Here is a 25,900-nt window from a genome sequence, read left to right on the forward strand (position 1 = left end):
GCATTATGAGAAGATAATCTTACTGTCAAAGTACAGGTACTTTGCCTCAGGTATTTATATGGGGAAGTTAATCTAATGTGTAATGCTGTCCACGCAGTTATGAGGGTAATTACTGTGTTAGATGGAAGCATGTAATGGCAAGTTAAGTGCAAGGAAATTTGGAGAAAATGCTATGTAGCTAGAAAGTAGCATATATTTCACCTATATTTAAATAAAATACATGCCAAATGCATTTAATACAGATTTTTTTTTTTTTTAACAAATTTTTAAAAAAATAGTAGCTAAAGATATGGAAAAAATGGGTAAAATTCACATACCAGATTAAATAATGGATAAAATAATATGTATAATAATAATAATGGATGAAATTTATCTACCAAAAAATGACTGTGCCAGATTAATTTAGCCTCTGTTCTTTAGTAGACTAATATTTTAGACCAAGCTTAGGCAATAATTCACATGTACAGAGTTTTCAATGAAGCTTTGGATAAAAGCACATATGGGGAATTTTTGTTTAAAGTGGAAAAGGTAGAGACTAGTACAAAAAGTGCAAGTGGGTCAGAAATTAACACAGAGGAAGATGATTGAATAATATCTAAAGACTGACTACTTGTTTGAAAGGCAAGTACCAATTAAGTTCTTCACTCACCGGCCTTGGAACTATTCCTACGTTTTATTTTCACTGATAAATAGGCACAAGTATGATGGAGTGAAATTTGTATTATGAAACACAGTTGAGCATCTTTAGATGATCCTAAAAACTGCACTTTGTACTAATTCATCCCACTTCTGTTACTTCAGACTGATGCATGCAAGGACTAAAACAATAAATCCTACTGTAAACAGAGCTTCGCACCTGGCAAGAAGGAAAGACACTGCCAGATTTCTCTGAAATAAAAGCGCAATAAGGTGGTTAGAAATTAAGTGAAATTGTAGAACACGAGGCAAGGTGTCTCGTTAATGTCACTGCACCAAGCACAAGAAGACTTTATCTAAGTAGTACACACGGTTCTGGGCATTTGTATTCCAGAAGGACTCAAATCAAGTGGGACTAGATGCAGAAAAGGATACTTGAATGACTGTATTCTGAGAAGCAGTTTATTTATCCTACCAAAATGAAGGCCTTTTTTGAGCTTTGTAAGTAAAGCAGAGGGCAGAAATTAGTGAGGCAAAAGAACTGTGCAAGACCAACAATATCATTGGTCCAAGGACAAAACATGTGAGTTATCCACGAATAAACAGAGATGGAAATTACAAGTTTTCCCATCAACAGAGTTGTGAAATTCTGTGGCAGACTACTCAAGAAAACATAGGACAGGGAGCAGTAAATAGTTCAAATATACAGTCTTATTTGTACCTGGAAGATTGTAACAATCCCTCCATGCTGAAGTTAATCAATCTTGAGAACATCTCAGATAATCCAGTTGCCAAAGCCATAGCCAATCTTTTCTGCATCTCATATCTTTCAACTGTGTCAAGAGCCTTGTCCCAAAATAGCTTAGACATGAATTTACTAGGAAGGCTGAGAACTCATTATCTGATGCAGCAGCTTGGGGAGAAGTTAAAATACATTTCCAGAGACAGGTATGGACTTTTTCTTTAGTTCTGATTTATTGGTTTGCTAACTTGTTTGTATGTCTGTATGTATAATGTTAGCAGCCTTATATGAATGAGTTTTATCTGCCCATTGCAGTGGCAGTTGCTCCTGTGTTTCTGAATTACCAGGGCACTTAAAAACCTTTTGATGCAAGACTGTGTCTAGGGTCTAGGGGAAATAGGAGAAGAGAAATACAACAGTTCTTGAACCGCAGATCAGATTTAATCCTCCAAGCTGATACGTGAATGGTGTAGCTGAGATCTAATCCCTGCTGCCCAGTTTCTTCACTAAGTGAGATCAAATTATTCCACATTATATCCAAAGTGTTAAATTAGATGTTTTTGTTAGAATTGAGTTGATGTTTACTACATACGTTACTGATCTATTGCCTTTTCACAGATTCCAGCAAAAAACTACTAAAAGGTAGCTTACAAAGTTTAAGACTCTGTATTCCTTTGATACAGAAATTACATAGCTGAACAAGGTTCAGTGGTCTCTGGCACATTTGGTCTTAGAGACAAAAAGGTTAGACAGCCTGCTCTAATCAGGGAGAATTGATGGCTTACATTTGAGAAGGAAGATTACCAAACTGGAAAAATTCTTATGCTGCTACTAGTACCAAGGGAGAAGGGCTGCATAACACTGGAAATGTTTGGCTTTCGGGATTCCCAGCTGTCTTGTGTTGACTGCAGTTTTAAAAAATTTCATCAAGCTTTTATTTTAAGAAAACTGTTCTCACTGTGCTGCTCTTTTCCTCATGTTTTTGTTTATACTTCCTCAGAAGCAATACCCATTTTAAAAGCCGAGAAAGCAGGGTAAGCTTTATTTTTCAGCAGTTGGCATGGGAGAAATTCAGCCCCATGGTGCAAAGTTTAAGCTCTGTGAGTGTGATCAGCCACCTCTAAATACCAGTAGAAGTTCTAGATTGTTGATTTTCCCTAAATTAGTGCAGTAATCAGGAAATCTCACTTCTCTAAAATAATGTTAAAAGAATTCATTACATAATTTGTTCTACAGCACGTTAATCAGCTTGGAAACAATATTTTAGAAGGTGTTTGATCTTGATCCACTGCTTATTTAAAAAAAAAAAAAAGCAGCACACTTACATTTTAAAAAGGGAATAAGAATGTTTTTAAGAAGTTCTGAAATAATTTAGTTTGTTTCCTATGTTATTCTTGCAAGTATTTATGCTCTGTAACCGAGAAAAGTGAGAGGAAAAGATGGTCAGAATATGCTGACTACAACTGTAGTTTTTCCAGCAGTGTGTGTTGTACCATGGAAGCAGTTGAGAAATTCCTTCCTCTGCTCATTTATGTTTGTTTGGATAACACATTTAATAGAAGTGGCTATTGGGATTTTCACCACTTCTGGAAGGGATGGTCAACTGGGAAGTTATATATGTGAAATACAGGATACCCCCATTTGCTGACTCCCCCAGTTTTTTCCAGACACTTTGGCACAGGTCTAATGACTACCTTCATTTTCTGTTTGTTGCCTGAAACCTCAAAGGGGAGACGGAAATTTCATTTAGTCTTGATATTCATTTTACAGTCTGGGACTTTTTTCCGGATCCAATTAAGTGCAGTGGAAGGGTGTGTACAGTAGCAGTGTTGCTAACATTTCCACTGTGCGATTACATTGTACTGAAAACCACATCTCCTAATGTGCTTTGCTATTCAAATCAAACAGTTCTGTCAATGAAAAATTTTCATGACTAACTACACAAGAATATTACTTATGTAGTGCTACTAAAAGCCCTCCTGTCACTTTTGTAGTGGTATGTCAAACAGCAGTCCACCCCAGTCTTTCCCAGACTGATGGGCGCTCTGATGAAACTCAGTACCTTGAGGTGGCCTGTTCCATTTTCTGTTCCATTTTACTTTGCGTGCTAAGTAGACTGTTACTGGACCAATGCCTGCACCTTCTGTCTAGACTTCAGCTTCATTAGTAAGCAATTAATAAGGCTTACACTTCAAACTTTCCCACCATTGCTTTCTTCAGAGGCTAATCATATCTTTCCTAAAGGGCAGTTTCTTTGTTCTTGTTGCTTTATCTGATATTGTTAAGCTTAGCTTTCCCAGAACATTAATAATATGTTTACACAGATTTTTTTTTTTTTTTTTTTTTTTTTTGTCCTATGCCAGGTCAAGTGCTTTTCCCAATTACTAACATTGTAATTGGGATGACCGAGATTTTTGACACACTGCTAGCTGCGAAGTCATTTTAACAAAGTTTTGAAAATATTGGTGTGAGCAGTCACAAAAACTCGGAGTTGGCAGAGGATAAGGTGCTTTATCTCTGGGAAGCTGATTATAATCCTGACAGAAAAGTAAGGGCTGAAAATCACAAGTAGTTTTGGACAAGCTAGTAGTTTAAATTCACTTTGTAGTTCATTTCCATTGCAATGTTGTCATCACATGTTATGCTAAAGACTACCTAAATCAAAGATCTATAAGAGTTACATTGATTCTGCTTTAATCTTAATGTGATGGTGTGCTTTACATCTTCAAAAAAAAAGGAATTGTTCTTTTGTGAGCTCCAATATTTTCTTATTTCCTTTTCAAAAAGACAAAAGAAAAAAGCTTCAGAAAAATCTATGTAGTAGAAGTTTGTAAGATACTCAGTTTTCCAGCAGATATTAAAATTCTGCTGCATCTTCTCCTGGCTACCTAAGGGAAATCCTAAGAACAATGGTAAGAAATGAGATCTGCTTCCTCTGTTTTGGATTTCTGTCCAGATTTGTAAGAGGAGAGGAGCTAGACCAACCTGATTGTTAGTTGATATAGGTTCTCACTGTGTTTGTTTGGATGTTTAGGGACTTCTGGGTGACCGAGGGCCTCCAGGGCCACAAGGCCCCAAAGGAGTTGAGGTAAGATGGAAAAATTATTCAATCAAGAGATTATGTTTAAAAGAAAAAGTTGTGAGGGGTAAGAGGGTAAGACAACAATGGTTAGGTGTTTATGGTGTTGTCATGCAAAATTTCAAGTTTCTTTTGCGTTTTGGCAGGTGTTGCAAAGAGGTTTTAGCAGCCTTATGGGGCTGTGTATCCATTATGTGGTTTATTTTAGTTTTCAGTGGAATCTCGGATAATATGTGTCTAGAGTCGGATGTGGCTCTTAGTTAAACTGGGGAGATGGGGGGGTGGGGGAGTGGTATGGAGATAGAAACTATATATCAATTTGATTACAGTATCCTAGATACACTTAAGTAAACAGTTAGACCCCTATTAACTGAAGGGGGAGGAAGGCGGCTCTTCGTCTTATAAATTTATTGAGTATTCTTAATTCATCATCATAAAAATAAAAACTCATGTCTCTTAGGCTAAAAGTAATTAACATTAGAAATAATTTAATCAGTGATTCTGGGAGTAGACTTCTAGACTTCTAAGTAGCTTAATTACGGGCTTCCATGACAGATATTGAGTGAGTAAAAACTAACAGTGGCAAAATGATCTGTTTAGTTAGAAGCCAGGAAGCTGCAGATAGGATTTCTTAATTCCTCTGTTTCCTACTGCTTGTAATTGAAAAGGTTGTGTACCGCTTCCTCCAAAACCTGGAGAAAATCTTCCATATTGAGGAGGATCAGTGAACCATAAAATAATTGCAGCATGACATACTGGCACAGCATTGATATAAATCCATGCTTTACTATAATTGTGTAATGAGTGAACCCTGAAGAGTTAACACTGCAGTTCCCCATCATGCATAATTATATCAGTGCACTATGCAGCACAGGCACAGTGTCTCATTTCTTCTCTTACACACCTGACAAGCCCGACCCCCAGCCTCCCTCCATCCCTGAGAAAAGACAAGGATAAAGCCTGGCAAAATGGCTCGGCTAACTTAGTGGCTGTGCCATAGCAACATGGAAGAGAAAAGCAGGAATGTTCCTACTGCTTTTATAGTCATGAAGTGTCAAATGTTGCTAGAAGAGAGTAACTGCAGAGCAGACAGAGAGGTTGACCCATCATTGCTGAGTCTCTCCCTGCTCAAAATTGAAAATATTGCTATAATGGTAGGTATACCAACAGTTTCACAGCCTTTCTGGCTGCATCTAGTGGCTACATAAGGCATGGCTTTCTGGCTAATGAATTTGTCTGAAATCAGATTAGTCTCTCTTGTAGTGTTTCTATCAGACTTGGACTCTTACAAACACATATGAAGCAAATTTAAGATGATATAATAAAAACAAATGGTTATCTGCAGATTTTCTTTTTTAAAGCTAGACTTGGCATCAAGATTATTGAAGTCCTGATTTCTTTTAGGGAGAAGTAGGACCAGCTGGACCTATTGGAGGAGTCGGCCCAAGAGTAAGTATAAGTAATTTTGTTAGGGCAGACTGTTTTTCAGCAGAAGTACTGAAAGGTACTTACTGAAAGGTAAATTTACTGTGAGAAGTGACTGTGTTAAAATGGCATCTCCTGAATAAATATGTCTCTTTCCTCAGCACATGCTCAAAGCAGAGCTGGGAGAAGAAATGGTTTTCCATACGAAGGATTTGAAAGGAAATCATAGCCATGGTGCGCAAAATAAAGTTTTTGAAAAGGAAAGAGTCAATAACAAACTGCGTATGGTGCTCCTCTGAGGCAGACGAAACCACCATGCACTTCCTAGGGACTGAACCAGCTGATATATCAAAATATTTAAATTGGAGAAGAACCCACCATGAGACTCGTCTCACGAGGAGAAATATAAAGGACTGATGCTTTAAGAAATCATTTTCAAACTAATCTGGTAGACAGTTGCTGAAAACAGTAAAGCTGGAATGTCAAAATGCTGTTTGTGCTGACATGTTTTAAAAGATACAAGTTTAAAACTAACAACAAATTTTGTTATTTATAAAAATGTGTTAGTGTCTAAGAGTATTTTAGTGGACTTGAAGCTTATTTTTAGAAAAATTATAAGCTAAAAATTAATACTAGGCTGCACTAGGGACTAGAGGAGTATCGCTAAGTTTATTGAAAGCAATGTGATCTTCTGCCTTTACTTGACTTGTTTATGTGTAGTAATCACTGGCTTGGTCTTCATTTTGGATGACTTCCCATTTCTTGCATGAACTTGGGGAAGTCTTTACCATTATTTCCCAGTTCTAGAGTGGATATAGTCCTATGTGATTTTTCCTGTTCATTAGCTAGTCAAAGCTGGGAATTTGCTTTCTGTTAGATATAATACTAAAATGCTTATTTGCCACATGGATTAGGTGTTTAAAAAAAGAACAAAACAAAAAAAAAACCAAAAAAAAACCCAAAACCCAAGAAAACAGCCCAAAACCCTCTTTTTTTTTTTTTTTTTTTCCTTCTCAGCTGAGGAAAACATGCAAAAAATTGAACAGAATTTCAAAACACTTTGTGACTCAGTTCAATATTCAGTTTAATCTGCCTGAGCTTCTGCCAAGAGCCTCATGGAAATTTTTATTTTGGCTGCATCATACTTTGAGTATTCTCCTTGGGCAGGGCTTCATGGGTGGACAGCATCTCCCATATTGTGCTGTGGCAATTGGAAAAGAAGATGCTGCAGCAGGTGACTCATGGGCGATGAGACACCTACCTTCACATTCTCTGTATCACCAGGTTTGCACAGGCCACCATCAGCTGGTGTCAGAGTGACCCAAGAGGAAAAATTCCTGTGTAACCTAGCAATCTTAAATATTTTTAATCTATTTTGGGTCACTTTGACCTAAATTATTTTGGTTTTGATTTCTCTCAATGGGAAATGTGCATACCGTTGGCATGTCTTATGGCTCCCTGGTTTCTCTCTCTCACAACAAGCTGTTGAGAAAAGAATGTGTGGATCTGAGGTTGGCCCCAGGGCTGCTGTCTCCAGACATTTTTTAGTAGCTTGCTGGCTAACATCCCCTTCTGAAATGAGAGGTAGGGGAAATGGGAATTTTGCTTGATGGGGAGCCCTGCCTGTTTTTCCCCCTCATCCTGGGGCCAATCTGCTCTCACTTCAATTCTACAGCTTCTGTTGGCTCCAGCTGTTTCACAGCTCCAGGCCAACTTGTTCGCACTGCTGCTCTGAACTCTGCTCCCATCTCTGCTTGTCCTTGCTTCTTCGCTCCCACTTGCAACATGGACTGTGTGATTACATTAGAGAGAGAGGGTGCCAATCGTGAAGTTGTTAAATCTGATATAGTTTAGCAGGACTGAGTCAGTAAGCTGCTGAACACATCTGTCTTTTTAAATTATGCTTGCTTGATTGCAATTTCACATTCTTTGTGAAAAAATGGCTTTGTTTCTATTTTCCATGAAAGGATTTTTAAAAAGTAAATGCTACATTTGAAAGTAAATGCTATCAAGACTGTGTTGTCACTGTACTAATTAAATAGCCATGGGGGCAGGGGAGGTCTCCGAGAGGGACCTGAAGAAGTGGTCTGGCCCTGAGGCACCATCAGCTGTCAGCTATGCCTTTAGCTGATGGATGTCTAAGTCTCTAACTTGTTTTTTGCAGCCTCCAGGGGTGAGGATTCTTCATTCTCCTTGGCAATCTGCTTCAGTCCCTTGCATGTTTTACAGACACTTTTTCTAATGTCTAGCCATTCTATCTGAAAGTCTTGCCTGTGTCTTTCTCACTACAACCTTGCTTCCTGTCCTACAGACCTTATTTATAGGCATGGTTAACAGGTTAGTCCTCTTTTCAGCCACTGTCATCGTGACTTTCTTAGGGTTTGTCTAAACTAGGTAAAGTATCCTTGTAGGTGATATATTGTAAACCTTTGATTATTCTTATGAAACTTGTAGTTTTCTCTTGGACAGTAATGGAGCAGGTTTCTAGTGCTTCTGGAATTCCTCATCTCTTCTGTCTGTGTAGTTTTCAGGTCAAAGTGTTCAGCCCCCAGTTCAGGTTTAGGCATGTGCCAAGCAGGCAGCCATAAGTTTTCACCTCGTTTTTCTCCTCCCCGCCCCACCCTTGTTTCTAACATTTGCTTCAAAAAACATGCGTGAGACCAAAAACCCCTGGGACCCACCTGACCCAATGCTGCCAGCAAAATAGATCATCCCCTACTGGAAGAGAAGGTGAATGTGAACCTGCACTCTGGTTCTCAGGTCCCAGCTTGGAAAAGAATTCCCATGTGTCTAAAACAACCGGAGCCAAAACTGAAGATGCTTCCCTGCTTACTCAGGATATATCTCAGATTCCACAGAGCTCAGCCTATTTGAATTTAGGAAGAGGTTTTTGAGCTGAATCTGATCATACGATTTCATTTTTCATTCATTCCTTTCCAAACCTTCCCACCCATTCTATTCCAAAGTCAAATACTTATGTTCTCTTTAATTAATCCTTCTAAATAAAAAAAAATGCTGATTTTTTTTTTTTAGTATTTGTTTATTTGTCCTGTGAAAATACAGTAGATGCCATGTTAAAGAATTGACTGTGTTTATTCAGTTTCCTCCCAATTAACTCTTTCTCAAAGGCTATCCAAATATTAACACTGTAACTGTCAGTGTAGCTCAGCTCAGTCAGTGCAAGCATGGGTGCATTTTATTAGTTTTTTTTTTTTGTATCTTCATTGCTGGAGCAGAAAATGCCTTTACGGGGGGGAGATTGTTTTAAACCAGAATGTAAAAAGGAATTGTTGTGAGTTGATTCCTTTCTGAGATACATGTGTAAAACAAAAGCTGGTATTTATATAGTCATAAGGTGAGCTGTTCCTCCTGAAGACAGAGGAATGTGCTCTCAAAGCTGCCCTGCTCCCCCAGTGCAGTATTTTCTCAAGGTGGCATATGTCTTCCTGTGGGCCGAAGGCATGTGAGGAGCTTGTGGAGGGATGGGAATAGAGTGATAGTGAGAGATATTTATATTAAAATATACACACCTGTATCAACCCGTCGTGAGGTGAAAGGAAGCACAGGTGGTTGCTGTTTCCTGAAAGGGAAGGGCAGAACTTTCAGCTAATATTTTAGGAAACAGACATTTCCTTTGGGATTACCCTGCCCTGGAAGAGTAATTTTCTCAGGGGTTTGCAAGCAGAAAAGCAGCCATCCCTAGTTTAACCTTCTGTCAGTGGCTTTTCCTCCACGTGTAATTTACAGTTGTATTGCATTTCTGTATGTTTCTGAAGCCAGATCTGTATGTTTCAAATTGCTTTACCAGTTAAATCCACTTGTTCCATTTTCTGATCAACTTCCGTCTGTTGTGTGTCCTTCACAGCTAGTACATAGCTGGAGTACTACAGCCAAGGAACCTTTACAAGTTGTAACTCCAATTCAGTTCTGATAGGACTAAAATTATCAAGGTAGTTAATAGTGGCCATTAGTTTTCTTTCAATGAATTTCATTTAAAACATGTTTGTGTTACAGTCTTGCTCTCTAGAAAGACCTTAAGGTTCTTTGTAGCAAAGTAGTTAAACAGCATGTAGTAACCTGCAGAAGTCCATCACTTGTTCTTTGCTAAGCCTTGTGGAAAGACATGACTTGCTTTGTCTGGGTCTCTCAGAACTTCTCTTCACGGTCTTTTCTCCCTGCATTCCTGGCTGTGCCATGTTTTAATCCATTGGCAAAACCAAAAATCTATTCCTAAAGCCGTGATATTTGTTGGAACTTGTAGGGCAAAATGAAATCACTCAGGCAGGCAGAGAGAGAATGAGAGAGATAAAAAGGGATTAATATGAGAAGTCGTGGAACCTACTAAGACAATATAATTTTAAGCCATATAGAGAACTTCTCAGATGCCCAGAAACTAACACACATGTTGTGCTCTGAAAGACAGGCACAGAGCAGCCAAAGCAAAAGAGCAAAATGGAAAAATCCCATCTTTTTTGAAGAAACCTGTTTCTTATCTTTTGCTTTAGTTGCTCTTGTTTCAGGACAGCCAATGTGGAAAGGAAAGCTCTCATTACAGTCCTGTGATTGCAGTTATTCAGTTTGCTGGAACAAAGGGCTGATAATTTCCTTTTAGCAGAAATCTGCATCTTTTTGATAGTGAATCATTAAAATGTTGAATTAATTTTCTTTCTCCAGTTGTCAGGCTTCAGCGATCTCATTAGCAACTTGCTCAAGAGCCAGATCCAGTCCATTGGACCTTTACTTTTGGACTACGGTCTTTGCCTCAGAGCAGATGAGGAAAGTTTGTCTAGGCAGGGCTATGCTGTTAGGCCTTGTTTTATGTTGTAGAGGAAGTAAAGTATACCTGGAGGGAAAACGACCTCCTAAAAGTGAGACATAATTAAGTTATAAACATCTAATTGAAAATTCAGGAGAAAAGCATTCTGGTTTGTATGCCTTTGTGGATCTGTGAGAGTGACAACAGAGGGTGGGATATATGTTATAAAATGCTGCAAAGATCTCATCACTTCATGGCCTCCTGCTCTGATTGATGTTGCTGTATTTCTTTCAGGTAACAATATGTTATTAACAGAGTATCATAGCAACAAGATCTATCAGCAGCAAAATGCTAGTGGAGAGAGATGAGGCTTAAAATAATCAATTTGATGAACAAAGAGGAGAGGACATTTGAGCTGATTTTGTCTGGTTGAGGAAGGACAGTTATGACACCAGAGTCTGAAGTCTAAACATCAAATTCTGTTAGTGTGAGTCCCTGTTCTGCTGGAATTAGCCAGGAGAGAACATGACCTTGCCTTTTCTTTGTCTCCTTAATGTGTTTTTGAAAGTGAAATCGAAATGTGTTTGATTCTTGGATTCTGACTGTTTTTCCTCAGTGTTAATCGCTGTATGAGTTAATACAGATTCTGCTTATGGTGCTAGTATTTGCTGTAATAATCTACGGTGTATTTTCAGATGTATATTTATAAGTACACTTGCTTCAAATGTTGGTATTAAATATTACTAAGCTGCACATTTTTGAGTGCACATATTTTGATAAATACAGAAATTGGGATTAAATTATCTTTTAAAAATGAAATATTTACAATATTTTACTCTAATCATTATTTTAGGGAAAGCCAGGACAGCAAGGTTATGTAGGTGATCCTGGGCCAGAAGGTTTAAAGGTAAGTGATGGTTTTATGTATGAAATAAAATGTGTTTGGAGTATCAACTGTGTACAATTATACACTGCTATATACAGTGGCATGCCAGTGAAAGGATATGAGTACACATGCTTCCATATAATATAAATGTATATCATTCTGGTGATTCTGCTTTCTTGCAAGATCCCATTTTTGGAAAAGAAGGAAATTATGCAGCTCTAGGAGACAGGGATGTGTGAGCAAAGACAGCACCTGCTAAAATGAGATCTGGTTGCCTGGGGACGTGAGGGTGGCTGGGCCTGGGGCCAACAAGGGACCCAGGGCAGTTCCTGCACTGGCAGGATTTTGGGGGTGTGACGGGGGATGAGATGAAGCGCTGCAGTTTGAAAGAGGAGCTTGTGGCAGCAGAATTTCTCAGTGCTGAGTTGCAATCTGAGTAAACAGTACCCAAATCACTGTTCATCAGGGCACTGAGATTATAGTTGTAGCCAGATAATTAATAGTGCATATGCACCCAGCTTCCACTTGTAAAATACATAGCAAAATGTTCTGGAGTTATATAATGTGACTTGCAGCATTATTAAGGAAAACAGAACTAATTAATCTAATACTTAATGCCAGTTCCAAGCTTTTGGGGAGAGAGTGAGAAGTTTGTTAAAATGTCATTCAAATGTCAATTTTCCTAATATTTCATAACAAAATTAAAGTTATCAATAGTGTGCACAGGTAACATTTACTTTTGAAGCAGTTGTGAAATAATGAAGGTAATTTGCTGAAAGGAAGATTTAAATAAAAACAAAATCATTCATTTATAGTATTTGCTGACTTAATGTATTTAGTGAGCCCTTAATACATAATTTTCATTTTTGCGGGCAAGTCCTAAATACATTAGGACATCTTTTTACAAAATCAAAATTAGCCACTGACAAAATTAAATTTTTGCTGGTTGCTTAATTGTAGCTTTTAAAGTTTTAATTGGCAGATATAATTTAGAAAATAAAGAGGCTCCTAGGAAAATAGAGGACTTTAATATACACATATGAAAGAAATTACTTTTCTAATGAACTACATCATCTGTTTTCTACATTTAACAGGGAGAACAAGGAGACCAAGGAAACCTTGGAAAAACTGGTGAAGCAGTAAGCTTGAATTCTCTTTCTGGTTTTATTTTTAATTCTATGTTTATTTGAGAGTGAATGAGTAATTTGTTGCAGTAACTTTCTGATGAAGTTTGCCTTTCTTTGAAGCTGTAGTATGTTGGCTATACCTTTGTGGTCTTTCAGAAAGAATCATACTATTTAAAGAAATTTCCCATTTTAAGTATCTTCCAGAGTTAATTCTGCTTTTTTCCTAATAGGTTAAGTGAACGTTACAGGTAGTTGTAGGGATCTTCCAAAGCACGTTCGAGTAAGTGAACAAGTGATCCTTTTCCAGTTAAATCGTTTGAGAGGCTACATTTAGCCTGAGATGTATTTTGCAGACTTGTTCTGTCTACCCTCCATAAAGTCACAGAGCTGAAGGTGACCTTGAGGTGACACGTAGTCCATCCTCTGCTGCCTAGGCAGGATCACTTATCTTTATATCACTCCTGACAAATATTTGGCTAACCAGTTATTAAAAAGCTCCAAGAACGAAGGCTCCATGACCTGCAGGCAGCCCAGGGCTTCTCTATCTTTATTTTTAAAAAGTTCTTCCAATTGTGTAACCTGACTCCCTTCTGCTGGAAACAGCGTTTTACAAATGATGGTTTTTACTGTGTGCCTCCTTCATTCTTTCTTTTCAGGCTAAACAGTCCCAATTCACTTAGCCTTTCGTGTTTTCTAGGTAATTTAAGTCACATTCTTACTCTCCCATAGACTGTTTCCAATTCATCTAAACATCTGTGACTCCAGCTTACTGCCCAAACTGTTCAGACTGCTGAAAGGAAAAATTGCTTCTTACAAGCCATATTCTTGCATACACATGCCCATTTTTGCAATAGCATGTTGTTATTCAGTTTGTGATCCAGTCTCCAATCCTTCTTTTTTAAAGTCATTATCTTTCCCAGTTCTTCCATTGTAGGCACTTTTTTAGTTGATAATTGTCACTTAAACATACTGCCTTGCAATTCTCTCTGCTTAATTTCACCCCCTGCCCTTTTGTATTTTTAGCTTTTGTCTGGGAATTATGAGCAAGTGTGAGCTTGTTGACCCATGCTTGAGTTACCCAGATGTTGCGTAGAACATGACTAAACTGGTTTTGTTTCTTGAGTTAATGTATGCCGAGGAGAGATGCCGTACACTGGTTTGGGCTCAGTGCTGTACTACTCACATAAACTCTGTTCAACTTAGACGGCAGTCAGAGTGAGCTCCCCATTGTCTGCAAAATACCAAGCAGATGTACCCCAGACAGCTCATCAAGTGGTTGGTTACTGCTGAAATTTTCTGAACTGCTTGTAAGTCAAGTCCAGCTCCCCTGTGCACTCTGAAGACTCTGTGCTCCAGGGAAGGGGACTGAGAAGCTGGACTCTCAGTCAGTTAAAAGTATCTGCTTAGACAGGAACCAATAATGCCATATAACACCATAAGGTCCACTTAAAAGTCAGCCAGCATACCTCTAAACGTAGCGAGTATACTTAGCAGCATCTTGATCCGTAGCTTTCTTCAGTAGTTTATACATAGCAAAGCGTTCATTTTGTTAGGTTGTAATCAGAGCTGTAAAGCAATAGTTTCCTTTCCTTATGATAGCATTTGGAAAATCTGGGGTTTTTTATATTGCTGAATGATTAGGGCAAGTGTGGGTGAGTACTGGAGAATGAGGATGTTATGGTAGAGGAGAATGGATGGGACATCATAACACTACGTTGCTTTTATGGAGAGATGCAGAAATGACTCTGTACAGGGAGACAGTAATATAATCTCCTGTCCAAACAACCAGCATTTCTCTGCCAACAGTAAGCAAAATGAAGCTTTTGTTACATATGAATTCTGTTTTTCAGCCTGTAACATGTTAGGGAAAATTGATAGCATTTATTCTGTCATACAATGCCACATGCACCAAAATCCTCAACAAAAGACAAAGCTAAGCTCAGTCTTAAGTCTCTACATTAATAATGGTATATAAAACAGTCAGAGAAGCTAGTTACTTAACCTTAAGTTTCTGGATTTGTCATGGGCTTTGTTTAGCTCCTCAGTGAACTTGAATTCAGTGCACACATTTTCCACAACTCAGATATTTTTTATGAAGATAATATCATTCACCACTAAATGAGCTCCATTCTAATACAAATGTAATATTCACTAGCTCAAATATATAATCAATTATTATATGTTGCAGTGATGATTAATAAAATAATCATACTAACTACCTAACTGTAGTCAGGGACAAGCTGCAAGAATAAAATAACAAAAATATTCTTTGTGCCAAAAGAGGGGATGTTACAGCCCTGTTACAGTGTTATAAGGAAAGATAATTATGGCCTGTCATTAATTACCACTTCCCACACTTGCTGTTTAGAGAATTTGCATATGATACAGGATGACATGAGATACCTGAGAACTGAAGTGGTTTATAAGCTGTTGATAAATAGTCTTTATTTTTACTTGTGGATTGTAGAATGTCTTCTGCTTTATGTACACGCATTTTAATCAAATGAGCTTCATAGGCCCTTGATCCTGTTATATTACCTTTGTATTATCTGGCAGCAGAGGACTAACGCCCACTACATGGTCTTTAGGAGGACAATATATATTATCTTGTGGTTAAGGCCAATGGTAAAACACCAAGAGCAGGAGATAGCCTTTCAAACACACTCAGCAGAACTCACAGGAAGACCTTTCAAAATCCCTTCCCTTCACTTTATTCACCACTGTAATCTGTAACACTTAAGCTTTTCCTAAGTAAATTGAAAAGTACTAGCAGGAAGAGGATGGTTTTTCTCATATGCAGAAAATGGTTTTCCAGATGTGAGTCCTGATGCAAAATATTCACTTCTGTACACTTTGGACGCAGTTTTTACTTCCAGCTTCTCACCAGCTTCTGTTTGTAACAAGTAATTTTTCTTTTCCTTGGTGTGCACAGGGAATACAGACTTCTTAATTCACAGATAAATCCGCTCCCTGCTATTCAATATTGGCTCTGGTGACATACATGATGACTCCAGAACATCTCTGGAATCAAACGTGCCACATAAAAAAAAAAAGGGGGGGGGGCACGGGGGGAGGGGAAGACAAAGTACAAGAACAAAGTACAAATGCTACGAGCTGCTGTGGCAGTTTTTGAGATGGAGCCCAAAAGAAGGTATGGAGTAAGGCATCTGTCCTTATTGATGCCTTGTGAAGTTTGTGTTACCAGATGCTTGGTGACACCAAGTACAAAGAGGATTTGTACAAATAGCACTAAAAAATGTGCAATTACTGTACAATTTATTTAATAGTAAAGGGAAACGGAAAAAGAAATTACTAAAAAGTTGATAGGAAGTCCAATGTCTAATGAAATTCTGTGTGTATGGTTTCTTCCTTCTGTGCCACCTTCCCACCCACCCCTTTTTGGCTTCTCTATTGTTTGTTGTTTATTCATGATCTTCATTGACTGAGTTTTCAAATTACAGAATATGATGCATACTTTTAAGCCCACGGTTGAAATACACGATACTGGTTTTTTTTAGCAATGGGGAATCCATCACGGTATTCCAGTTCTCCAAAAGAACTAGTGCAGTTCCTGAATAAGCTGTCAAAAGAGGCAATTTTGCAATAATGAATCCTGTAAATGTTGAATTCATAGCAAATTATGACATGAAGCACATGTGCGTGTCTGCTATTGACACCAAAGGGTTGCACCAATATTTTTCTTCTGTTTCTTTCCATTTTCTTACTTTTCCTGGTATGATCCATCTTCTGTCTTTGACTAATACATCTGTCACTGCTGCCTGAGGTGCCCAAATAGTTACTGCTTTTCTGTAGCAGCTTTTCCAGGTCAAGTACTGCTTAGTATCTGCTTGGAAAAATACAGATGGCAACTGTGCACAAGCAGGGAAGTTTTAACAGCAGGAGATTGGACCATAATGCTTGGTTATTCAGTCTAGTAAGATGGGATATGTGCTGAAATACAGTTTTGTCAATAGGTTAGAAGCCATATTGTCCAACATTTCTTGGGTCACATGAAGCTGCTGACTCTTCAAAGCACATTTCTGCCAAAGTATGTCTGGATGCTTGTCCAGTGTGGAAACTGAGTAGACTAAATTTATAAAATGTTCACCGTGCTCATAAGCTTAAAATGACACACATTTTAATACTAGATCAGGAATGTGCGTAACATCAAACTTCCTTCCACTATTCCTTAACCAAGTCTTACAACAAAAACTGTTTCTCTGGCTACAGCATATGCCCTGTTTAAACAGGAAGGTGGGCAAGTTCAGGTGGTGCTGCTTGGCTAAGCAGAGCCCAAAGCTGCAGTTCTTTGCTGCAAGATACTCAGTTAATTGCAGGACCATCAGGTCCAATTGAAGAGGGATTGGTTAAGATAGTGAGAAGTAAGGGATGGCAGGCAGAGCAAATTTACACTGCTGATGAGACAAAATCTTTTGGAAGTCATGCCAAAGGAAACAACCACTTCAGCTACTGAGAAAATTGCCCTTATATTTGGGGAGGAAAATCTCACTTTGCTGACATGTACAACTGGATTTTGTGTGTTTGGATCAGATGCTATCCAGTGATGGATAGCAAATATTTGAAACCAGCTTGAAGCACCTCATACAAATGACCTGTCTGTGTTAAAGTGCCAGGGATGATTTAAGAAAATGATTCATTGCTCAACTTTTATGGCACAAAACTGAACTCATCTGAACTTACAACAGTTGCTTGTCAGGATTGTGTTGCTGTTTGGTAATGCTAGTGTTTACCCAGACTGGGCCACACTGACTAGCTAAATGCAAGTTAATTCCAATTTCTCCTTGCCAGCTCCATTACAGAAATTCAGCCCTTGGCCCATACGCTTCTGAATTAGAAATCACTGACATTTATACACATATTGAGACAGAGTACAAGGGTAGAACTGTCAGCTGCAGCATGTACAACTGGTGTCAAAAGGACAAACTAAATAAGCAGAGTTCATGAACACAAATCCTGGAAAAATAATCATCTTCAAAGACCCGGAAAAGTTACATGTCAGCAAGTTTGACTAGTTGCAAATAGTTTTTGAAACAGCGTAAGAGAAACCAAGCTGAAATGAGAAGTGCTTCCCCCCCAAAAAAAGGTAAAAAGAATAGACAGTTACAGTCCAGCAAAGAAAAAAAAAAAAAAAAAAAGTGATATTCAGCCTGTCAATGGCAGCTCCACAGCAGGCTGAAAATGGCCAGCCTGTGACAGTCTGTGGGAAGGCGAGAAAATGCTGCAGTCAGGCCATGTGCCTAAGAGTTGAGTTGCTTTTGAGAAGAATTTCCATAAAGCAGTTACCACATCTCCTGCAGAGGTAAAAATTAGCTGGATTAGGCACCAGGGATGCTTATTTCATGGAGAATGGAAACTGCAATTCCTTTTGCTTGAAGAAAAGATTAAATGGGCTTTAACTGATGTTTTCAGGATGCTCAATAGAAGGAGTTCTTTGAACTATCACGAAAAGTCTGGGCTTTGGGGATATGCAAACGAGAATTGTAAGCCATAGGACAAAAGAAAAGTCAATTGAGGAAAACCTTCTTTTTCAAAGACTGCTAAATGCATGGGGCATTGCCAAGGGCTTCAGAAGAAGGAACTAGTTCAGCTGCTTTCAGAAACCTATTGAGAAACCTATTGCATACAGATTAATGTAAGTTCTGTGACGATCTAATGGTGAATGGTAATAATGATACTTCTGTGTCTATGTTGTGCTTCTGGTTTTTACCCTAGGTGAACTGATATACTATCATTGCTGCTAGGTCTTTCTCTCAAGAAGAGTGGGGAAACAGGTTACAATATCTGGAGGTCAGCTTTTTCAAGCTGTTGCTCATTTTTCTTGAAGGACTTTTTGCTAGTAATGCTCTTCATCAGCTAGTTTCAGCTGCCATGCTACCCCACAGAATACCCACAGCCTCACACCATTTATGGTTTTGCAAGTTAGGACTAGCTCCTTAAATAAGTCAACACTCCCTATACCATTGAGAACAAAGAGAAGGATAATCTGTTCTTTGTGAGATTTGTTACCCAAGAAAAAAAGCCACTAGTTAGATGCATAAATGTAAGTAACTTTTATCCCAATTCAGTTTAACCAAGATATGACTCTGGAGTAATATCTATCTTCAGGAAAAAATTTTTTTTTTTTTCCTTTGCACAGATTACAAAAAGCTACCAGTGTGAACTTGACAATCAAAAACAAGAAATTCTATAAATGTCATTATTCTGATTGTCACTTGAAAAGTGAAAATACTTCAGATTTGGATGGAGTTTGTGTCACCCAATTCACTTCATGTCATCTCCAAGCTGCTTATGGCAAGTAGATTCTGTAAAATGCAATATCATTCCCAGTGAGTGAACAGTGTCCTGACTGCCACTATAGTACTGACCTCAGGCTGCCTTTTTCTCACGGTCGTTTAAAAGATTCACATACAAATGGAACCCTTGCAGATCTAGCAGAACATCAGAAAAGCATACCAGTTCTCCACCCTTTCCCTGACCAAGAGAGGAATTTAGCCTTTCCAGGGAGTCAGATGCTACCTGTGTGGTAGTTACTTTGCAAGTGTGTTGTTATTTTCCCACCACCCAATCTATAGCTTTATATCCATACTTATTTGCATGCCGAAGTGATTTTGCAGCACTAAAATATGAGAAAAATATTTAAGGCTATTTTAGCAATAATCAAGGATAAGTTGTTCCGGCATGCATTAAACTTATTCAATAATAGTGTAGGTATCAGCACACATCCAGTCTTTTTACTGTTTGTCCCTTTTACTGTGTGTCTGAATTTAACTGATGTATTTCATGTACTTTAGTGGTTTGGGAAAAAAAAATATAGAGGAATAGTACCTGCACATGGCACCTGGGGTTTAGCTTCCAAGGTTTTGCCAGCGGGCACATCCTGCTGCCACTTTGTAAGCTAGCTTCGTTTAAATGCAAGTGTTTCTCTGCGTAATGCTATCAAACAGAATTACCCTACTTTACACTGGTGTTACTGGAAGCAAAATTTAACCCATTTAGTTCTTTCCTAAAACTGCTGTAGATTAAGCAGTGGTGCCAGTACGTTTTGCCTTTCAAGTATTCAGGTAGTTGAAGTTTTGAGTCCTTTAAAAAATTGAGTGAAACATCAGCTGTGATGTACAAATATGGTACATCTCTGCTTCCATTCACCTGCTCCACTGGCAGTAACAAAGCGTAGATTTTCACTCAGATTATCGCCTCTGGTTGATTACCAAGTAACTTTCTCGACAGAGAGAAAATGCCAGTGAAACAGATGGTCAGATCTCAGTGTCAAAAAGAAGAAAATAGCATCTGCCTTTCAAATATGCTTCCCAACATAATCCTGGGTAAAGCATCTACATATCTTATGCTCACTTCATAACATTTTTAGTACTGTGGTTATGAGGTAGGAAATAGTTTCTAAAGTTTAGAGGTGGAACCACCAGCTTGAATAATAAAAAAGGACCGCACAACCAAAAGCCAGTATTGCTGTGTGGCATACGTACAGCAGTTTGCATGGCTGTCAGCCAAGAGCTCCTCAGATGCAAGGTTTAACATGGGGCCATTTTCTCGTCTACTCTTGCATTTTGTTAATTCACACTAAAGTGCCATTAGAGGGCAAATGTAGTATTAGTCACTAAGGGATTCAAAAGTAACTAATTCAGTAACTGAACTGGCAGTAAATTGTAAGTAAACTGGCATCAGTTTACTTTATATTTTTTATTTGGCCTTTCAGATAACCCAAATTACTAGAGTTTCTCCTTTCTATGAGAAAAATATATCTTCCAAAATTGATCCTGTTCCATTCCATTCCCCAAAGATGAAAATCCTTTTTAAACACCTCAGTATTTAAAAAAAAAAAAAAATTGAACGGAGGGGATGATAAAAGCCAAAACTTTGTTTTCCCATGATGCAGTCAGTTTGTACCCAGGTCTTGCATGGCATTAAAAAAACAGACTGTTGGCCTAGAAGAAGACCTTGTTGAAAGTAGAGTGTAATTAGGTGACATTTTTTGAACTGTTTTCCTGGTTTCTTTGTTGGTTAGTTTTATTCAGATTTCCCAGTGGTCTGGAGACAGGGCTTTCTTTAAAACTTCAGGTTACTCTTACCTCTAAGTGCAGGATAGTAACAGCTACTCCGTTCAGTTCATACCTGATACTGGTACAGTAGTAAGCAAATGTTCTACACAAAGGCTCTATTGAAAGTCTTCGGTTTCAAAAGCCTGTCTGTGGTTCAGCAATATACTGGTTTTGATCAGATCAAAAACAGTGTCACATGAAAACACTGATCTGATACAAATTCACCCAGAAATCTATGATTAGCAGGGTTTTTTATTCCAGAGCCGGTATTGACTGTCCATGACACCTCCTTTCTCATGGATCAGTTACCTTTTGTTCTGCCGCAGATGCTGTGAAGGCCAAATAGCAGCCAGTGTAAACCCTGCATCATGCTTTCTTCCTAATTTTTGTCCAGGCCTGATGTGGGTCACATCTGTTAGAAGCATGCATGAACAGATCCAGTATTAGTGCCTATGATACCAGGGTCACATAGATGGATTGATTTTTAAAATATTTGTTAGTACCATTATGTCTGGCTAGCAAAACAGAGCTTAAGTTAATATTTATTTCTTAGAACTTCGTTTTTACAATATTATGAGTTGTAGAGGTATTTTTCTATTTATGGCCTGACTATGAAACAGTAGAAGCTGATTGTTAGAGCATCCACTTTTCTTCCTCCTCCTGTCCATCACCCTTGGTTGTCTTTTTAACATAGATAGTTGGCTTGAATCTTCAAGGGCCCTCAAGTAGATTTTGATCTGTAAAAATCAAACCTAAATGTTGGCTCATTTTGGTTTTTTTGAGTACTGTGCCAAAATGTATAAAGTCCTTCATGAAGTATGAAGCTGATGGGCTCTTAAAGAAATGTTTAAGTGGGAATCTTAATGAGCAGGCAGAGATTATGGTATTGCTGAATGCTGGTGTCCTGGTTTCGGCTGGGATAGAGTTAACTCTCTTCTTAGTAGCTGGTACAGTGCTGTGTTTTGGATTTAGTGTGAGAATAATGTTGATAACACGCTGATGTTTTAGTTGTTGCTAAGTAGCGCTTATCCTAAGCCAAGGATTTTTCAGTTTCCCATGCTCTGCCAGCAAGCAGGTGTACAAGAAGCTGGGAGGGAGCATGGCCAGGACAGCTGACCCGAACTAGCCAAAGGGGTATTCCATACCATGGAACGTCATGCCCAGTCTATAAACTGAGGGGAGTTGGCCAGGAGGGGCAGATCGCTGCTCGGGCATCGGTCAGTGGGTGGTGAGCAATTGCATTGTGCATCACTGGGGTTTTTTTCCCTTGAGTTTTATGTCTTTTTTTTTCTTTTTTTCCTTTTTTTTGTTGTTATATTCCTTTTTAATTAGTATTATTATATTTCATTATTATTTTTGTTAGTATTATATTTTACTTTAGTTATTAAACCATTCTTATCTCAACCCACGAGTTTTACCTTTTTTCCCGATTCTCCTCCCCATCCTACTGGGAGGGGGGAGGAGTGAGGGAGCAGCTGTGTGGTGCTTAGTTGCTGACTGGGGTTAAACCATGACAGCTGGATCTGGAGTGAAGTGATTCAGCACAGATTCAGGACAAATTTTAATGAAAATTAATTGGAAATACCAAAAAAAGTTCATAGAAAAATGTTAATGTGGCAAGATAATATTTTAAATTTACTTATATCATCTCATTAAAAGAACGTTGAATAAAAATGTTTGAAAATGCTGAACTCTAAACAAAATAACATTAGATTAGAAAATTTTCAGTTATCATAGAAGAACATGTTAGCGTACAACCTGACAGGTAACTGCTTCCACAAGAATGTTTGGAACCAGCTTGAATATTCATTTCTCATTACCAAGCTTTTCAATGGATTACTCCATACTTGGGTTTGCATTAAGTGTACAATGTGTTTTCAATTATTCAACTACAGTACAGTTTCTAACACAGAGCATGTGGCCCAGCAAGATGTTTTTGTCTTTCTCAGGCCTGTGTTGGTTGTGAGATCTGGTCTCTGATTCATTTTCCACAAAAATGCTCCTGTCAAGAAGGTTTCTAAAATGTTGTTATTGTCACCGGAGAGTTTTGTACAAATCCTTGTAAATGGAAGTTTATGACTATTTTTTTAATAAGGTGATGATTTTTTTTAAACAGTTCAGGGTTTTTTGCCTTAATTTTCTGTTGCCTAATACATTCAATTTGATTTTTGGAATCCATCACTGCTCCCCAAAGGACTGAATGGATGCTGGAAGACACTGACTCAACAAACCTGCTTTGGACTGTATTCATCCTCTTACGTAAGAAGGAAAGAGAGCTGAAACCTCAATCCAGTCCTAGTGGCTGGTCTTTATAATAAGCCAGTCCAAATCTGGGATTTAAGGAGCCATGTGATCTTTAAGAAAGTCCATAGGGAAAACATCACTTTATGGTGAATATATTGATGGAACAAGATGTTTTGCTCTCTGATTGCACTTTCTCTTCACTGTATGCTACTAATTGTTTTAAGGACCAAAATTATATTCCTAAGTAAGCTTTTTTCTCTCTTGCCTCTGCACATACCTGCCCTAGCTTTATCTCAGTCTCAGACACTTGCCCTCTGTTTTGAACGGAGGGGTGGAAAAGCATTTAGTTAACCTGTCATGACCTTCTTTCCCCTTCATTCCTCTTGAAGTCCCTATTGCCTTTACCATTTCACTGGCTTCAGTTCTTTTTGTCATCTTGACTATTGTTTTGCTTTCCATACATATCCACTTCCACTCATGCAGAGTTTCTTTTCCATCTTTTGTATCAACAAAAATCCACTTTCCTCTTTTAGTGTTCTTACTGTAAATTTTCTTTACTTAACTACTTTCTTCTGAGGAACAGCCAGTGTCTAGGAAACTTCCTATTTAATAGTCAACTTTTGTCCTCACTCCGGAAAGTGATGTAGGCTAGTCCTAATGTGCTGGGTAATCCAACAGCACATTCACAGTCACTGCTTCCTAGTCATTCCTTCTCTTTCAGACCAGAGCAACTGACTCAGAAAGACAATACTTTTGAATTGAAAAGGGGATTTGATCAGGGGCTGTATAGTAAATGGCTCACTGCTGGTGCAAGGCACAGCTACCCATCTTTCTAATCACCTTCTTCAGTCCTGTAAACAGTGTGGCATTGGCTGGGAGATCAGGAGTGTCTCTGTGGGAGCAGAATAGGTCTGAGTTACATCTTGGCTCTGATTACATCTTCTGTCCCTTCTGGAACAAGAGAATCAAAGTGATTAGTCTTCAGCCTTTTGAAACCGTACTTCCACACCCCTTATCTTGATGAACAAGAGTACAGGGTAATTCTTTGTCTCATAGATTTCTGCCTCGTACTGAGGCCCACTGTTGGCCATGACTGGTAGCAGTGGTAGCTCTCATTCTCAGAGTTCGTCAAGAAAGTCCCTCATTCCTGCCAGTGACGTCTGGGCATCGCCTTAGTGCCAATATCACCAGGACAAATCTTTGACTGCTGCCAAGCCAAGAGACGTCTCAGTTCTGACATATAATACACAAGTTCTCAGACGTAATACATCAGTCCAGCAGCCATAGAGATGCTTGTTTGTCTCTTTAGCCCCTTCTACAAAGTAGTTTGTGCCAGTATTGTCAGCCTCAAAGGCAGCTGTATCAATGGCTCATTGCAATATAATTAAACTATGAGATTTCCAGAGTAGCTAGCAGTCCAAGAAAATAAATAGCAGCCATAAAACCTTAGTTACTCTGCACCTGTTATGTTAAAGTACTTGAGGCTGAACTGTATTGAAATCATACAGGTAAAAGCTACAACAATTTTTTTTTTTTTTTTTTTTTTCCCAAAGGCAGAGATCTCAGACAGGAATGTTGTCTTTCTGCTATGAAATGATTTCTATGGAATAAACTACTGCTAGGCTCTTGAAAGGAATATGAGCAGTCTAGTGAGCTCAGAAGTAACGCATTTTTTTAAAAATCTCACTTAAGTGCCAGTGTAGTGCTACTTAAGCTGGTACATTCCTACATGTAGAGGGACAGCAATGCCAATGTGTGAATTGCCATTTTATTTGCACTTTTTAAAGTGCACATAGTTTTTGCTTTTTAAAGTGTTACAGATATGGTACAGTTGTGTATTATGTCACTACTAGGAGCTTCCACATTTCTGCCATCTTTCGTGAGCAGTCATGCAATGTACTCTGGGCACCTATTGCTTTTTCTTCAAGCTCACTGTGTCATACTTTTCTCATTTGGGACCTGTGCTGGTTTCGGCTGGGATAGAGTTAATTTTCTTCTTAGTAGCTGGTACAGTGCTGTGTTTTGGATTTAGTGTGAGAATGATGTTGATAACACGCTGATGTTTTAGTTGTTGCTAAGTAGCGCTTATCCTAAGTCAAGGATTTTTTCAGTTTCCCATGCTCTGCCAGCAAGCAGGTGTGCAAGAAGCTGGGAGGGAGCATGGCCAGGACAGCTGACCCGAACTAGCCAAAGGGGTATTCCATACCATAGAACATCATGCCCAGTCTATAAACTGAGGGGAGTTGGCCAGGAGGGGCAGATCGCTGCTTGGGCATCGGTCAGTGGGTGGTGAGCAATTGCATTGTGCATCACTGTTTTTTTTACTTGGGTTTTATTTCTTTTTTTCCTTTTTTTTTTTTTGTTATATTCCTTTTCACTACTATTATTATTAAAATAATATTTTTATTATTATTATTGTTAGTATTATATTTTATTTTACTTTAGTTATTAAACCATTCTTATCTCAACCCATGAGTTTTACCTTTTTTCCCGATTCTCCTCCCCATCCTACTGGGAGGGGGAGGAGTGAGGGAGCAGCTGTGTGGTGCTTAGTTGCTGACTGGGGTTAAACCACGGCAGGACCTTGAGCTATAATTTTTTTTTCTTTTAGTTTTGTAATAAAGGGGGTGTTGCAAGCACTGGGAATAAGCTTTTTAAAAGTACTTTCTCTCATGTTTCCCATCCCATATGGTGGTACTTGTTCTATCCAGTGGAAATTTGTGGGAGAGCCTCAGGAGACAGTTATTTCATTTTTGAAGGACTGAAAGGCTCTGATCCCCTAACTTCAAAGGCATCTGGGGCTACAACTCTTAAAGGGAAAATTCTGACACCTGATGCAGCATAATTTTTGTTTTGACTGGCTTTTACTTTGTTCCACTGAATTTATTCCCCTTGAAATTTGCGGTCAGACTGAAGCGCTAGGAGAGCAA

The 25,900-nt window shown here is 38.5% G+C and overlaps 1 protein-coding gene across 1 annotated transcript in view; it reads left to right on the forward strand.

Annotated features, from left to right (window-relative positions):
• Positions 1-25,900, forward strand: part of COL24A1 (collagen type XXIV alpha 1 chain) — a 157,022-nt gene that overhangs the window by 72,650 nt on the left and 58,472 nt on the right. The window contains exons 21-24 of the mRNA XM_050901019.1: positions 4,413-4,466; positions 5,862-5,906; positions 11,492-11,545; positions 12,619-12,663. Of these exons, the coding sequence (XP_050756976.1) occupies positions 4,413-4,466; positions 5,862-5,906; positions 11,492-11,545; positions 12,619-12,663 (198 nt within the window). The remainder of the gene's footprint in view (positions 1-4,412; positions 4,467-5,861; positions 5,907-11,491; positions 11,546-12,618; positions 12,664-25,900) is intronic.

Source organism: Gymnogyps californianus, chromosome 8 (genome assembly GCF_018139145.2).
Source record: "Gymnogyps californianus isolate 813 chromosome 8, ASM1813914v2, whole genome shotgun sequence".
Taxonomy (NCBI): Eukaryota; Metazoa; Chordata; class Aves; order Accipitriformes; family Cathartidae; genus Gymnogyps; species Gymnogyps californianus.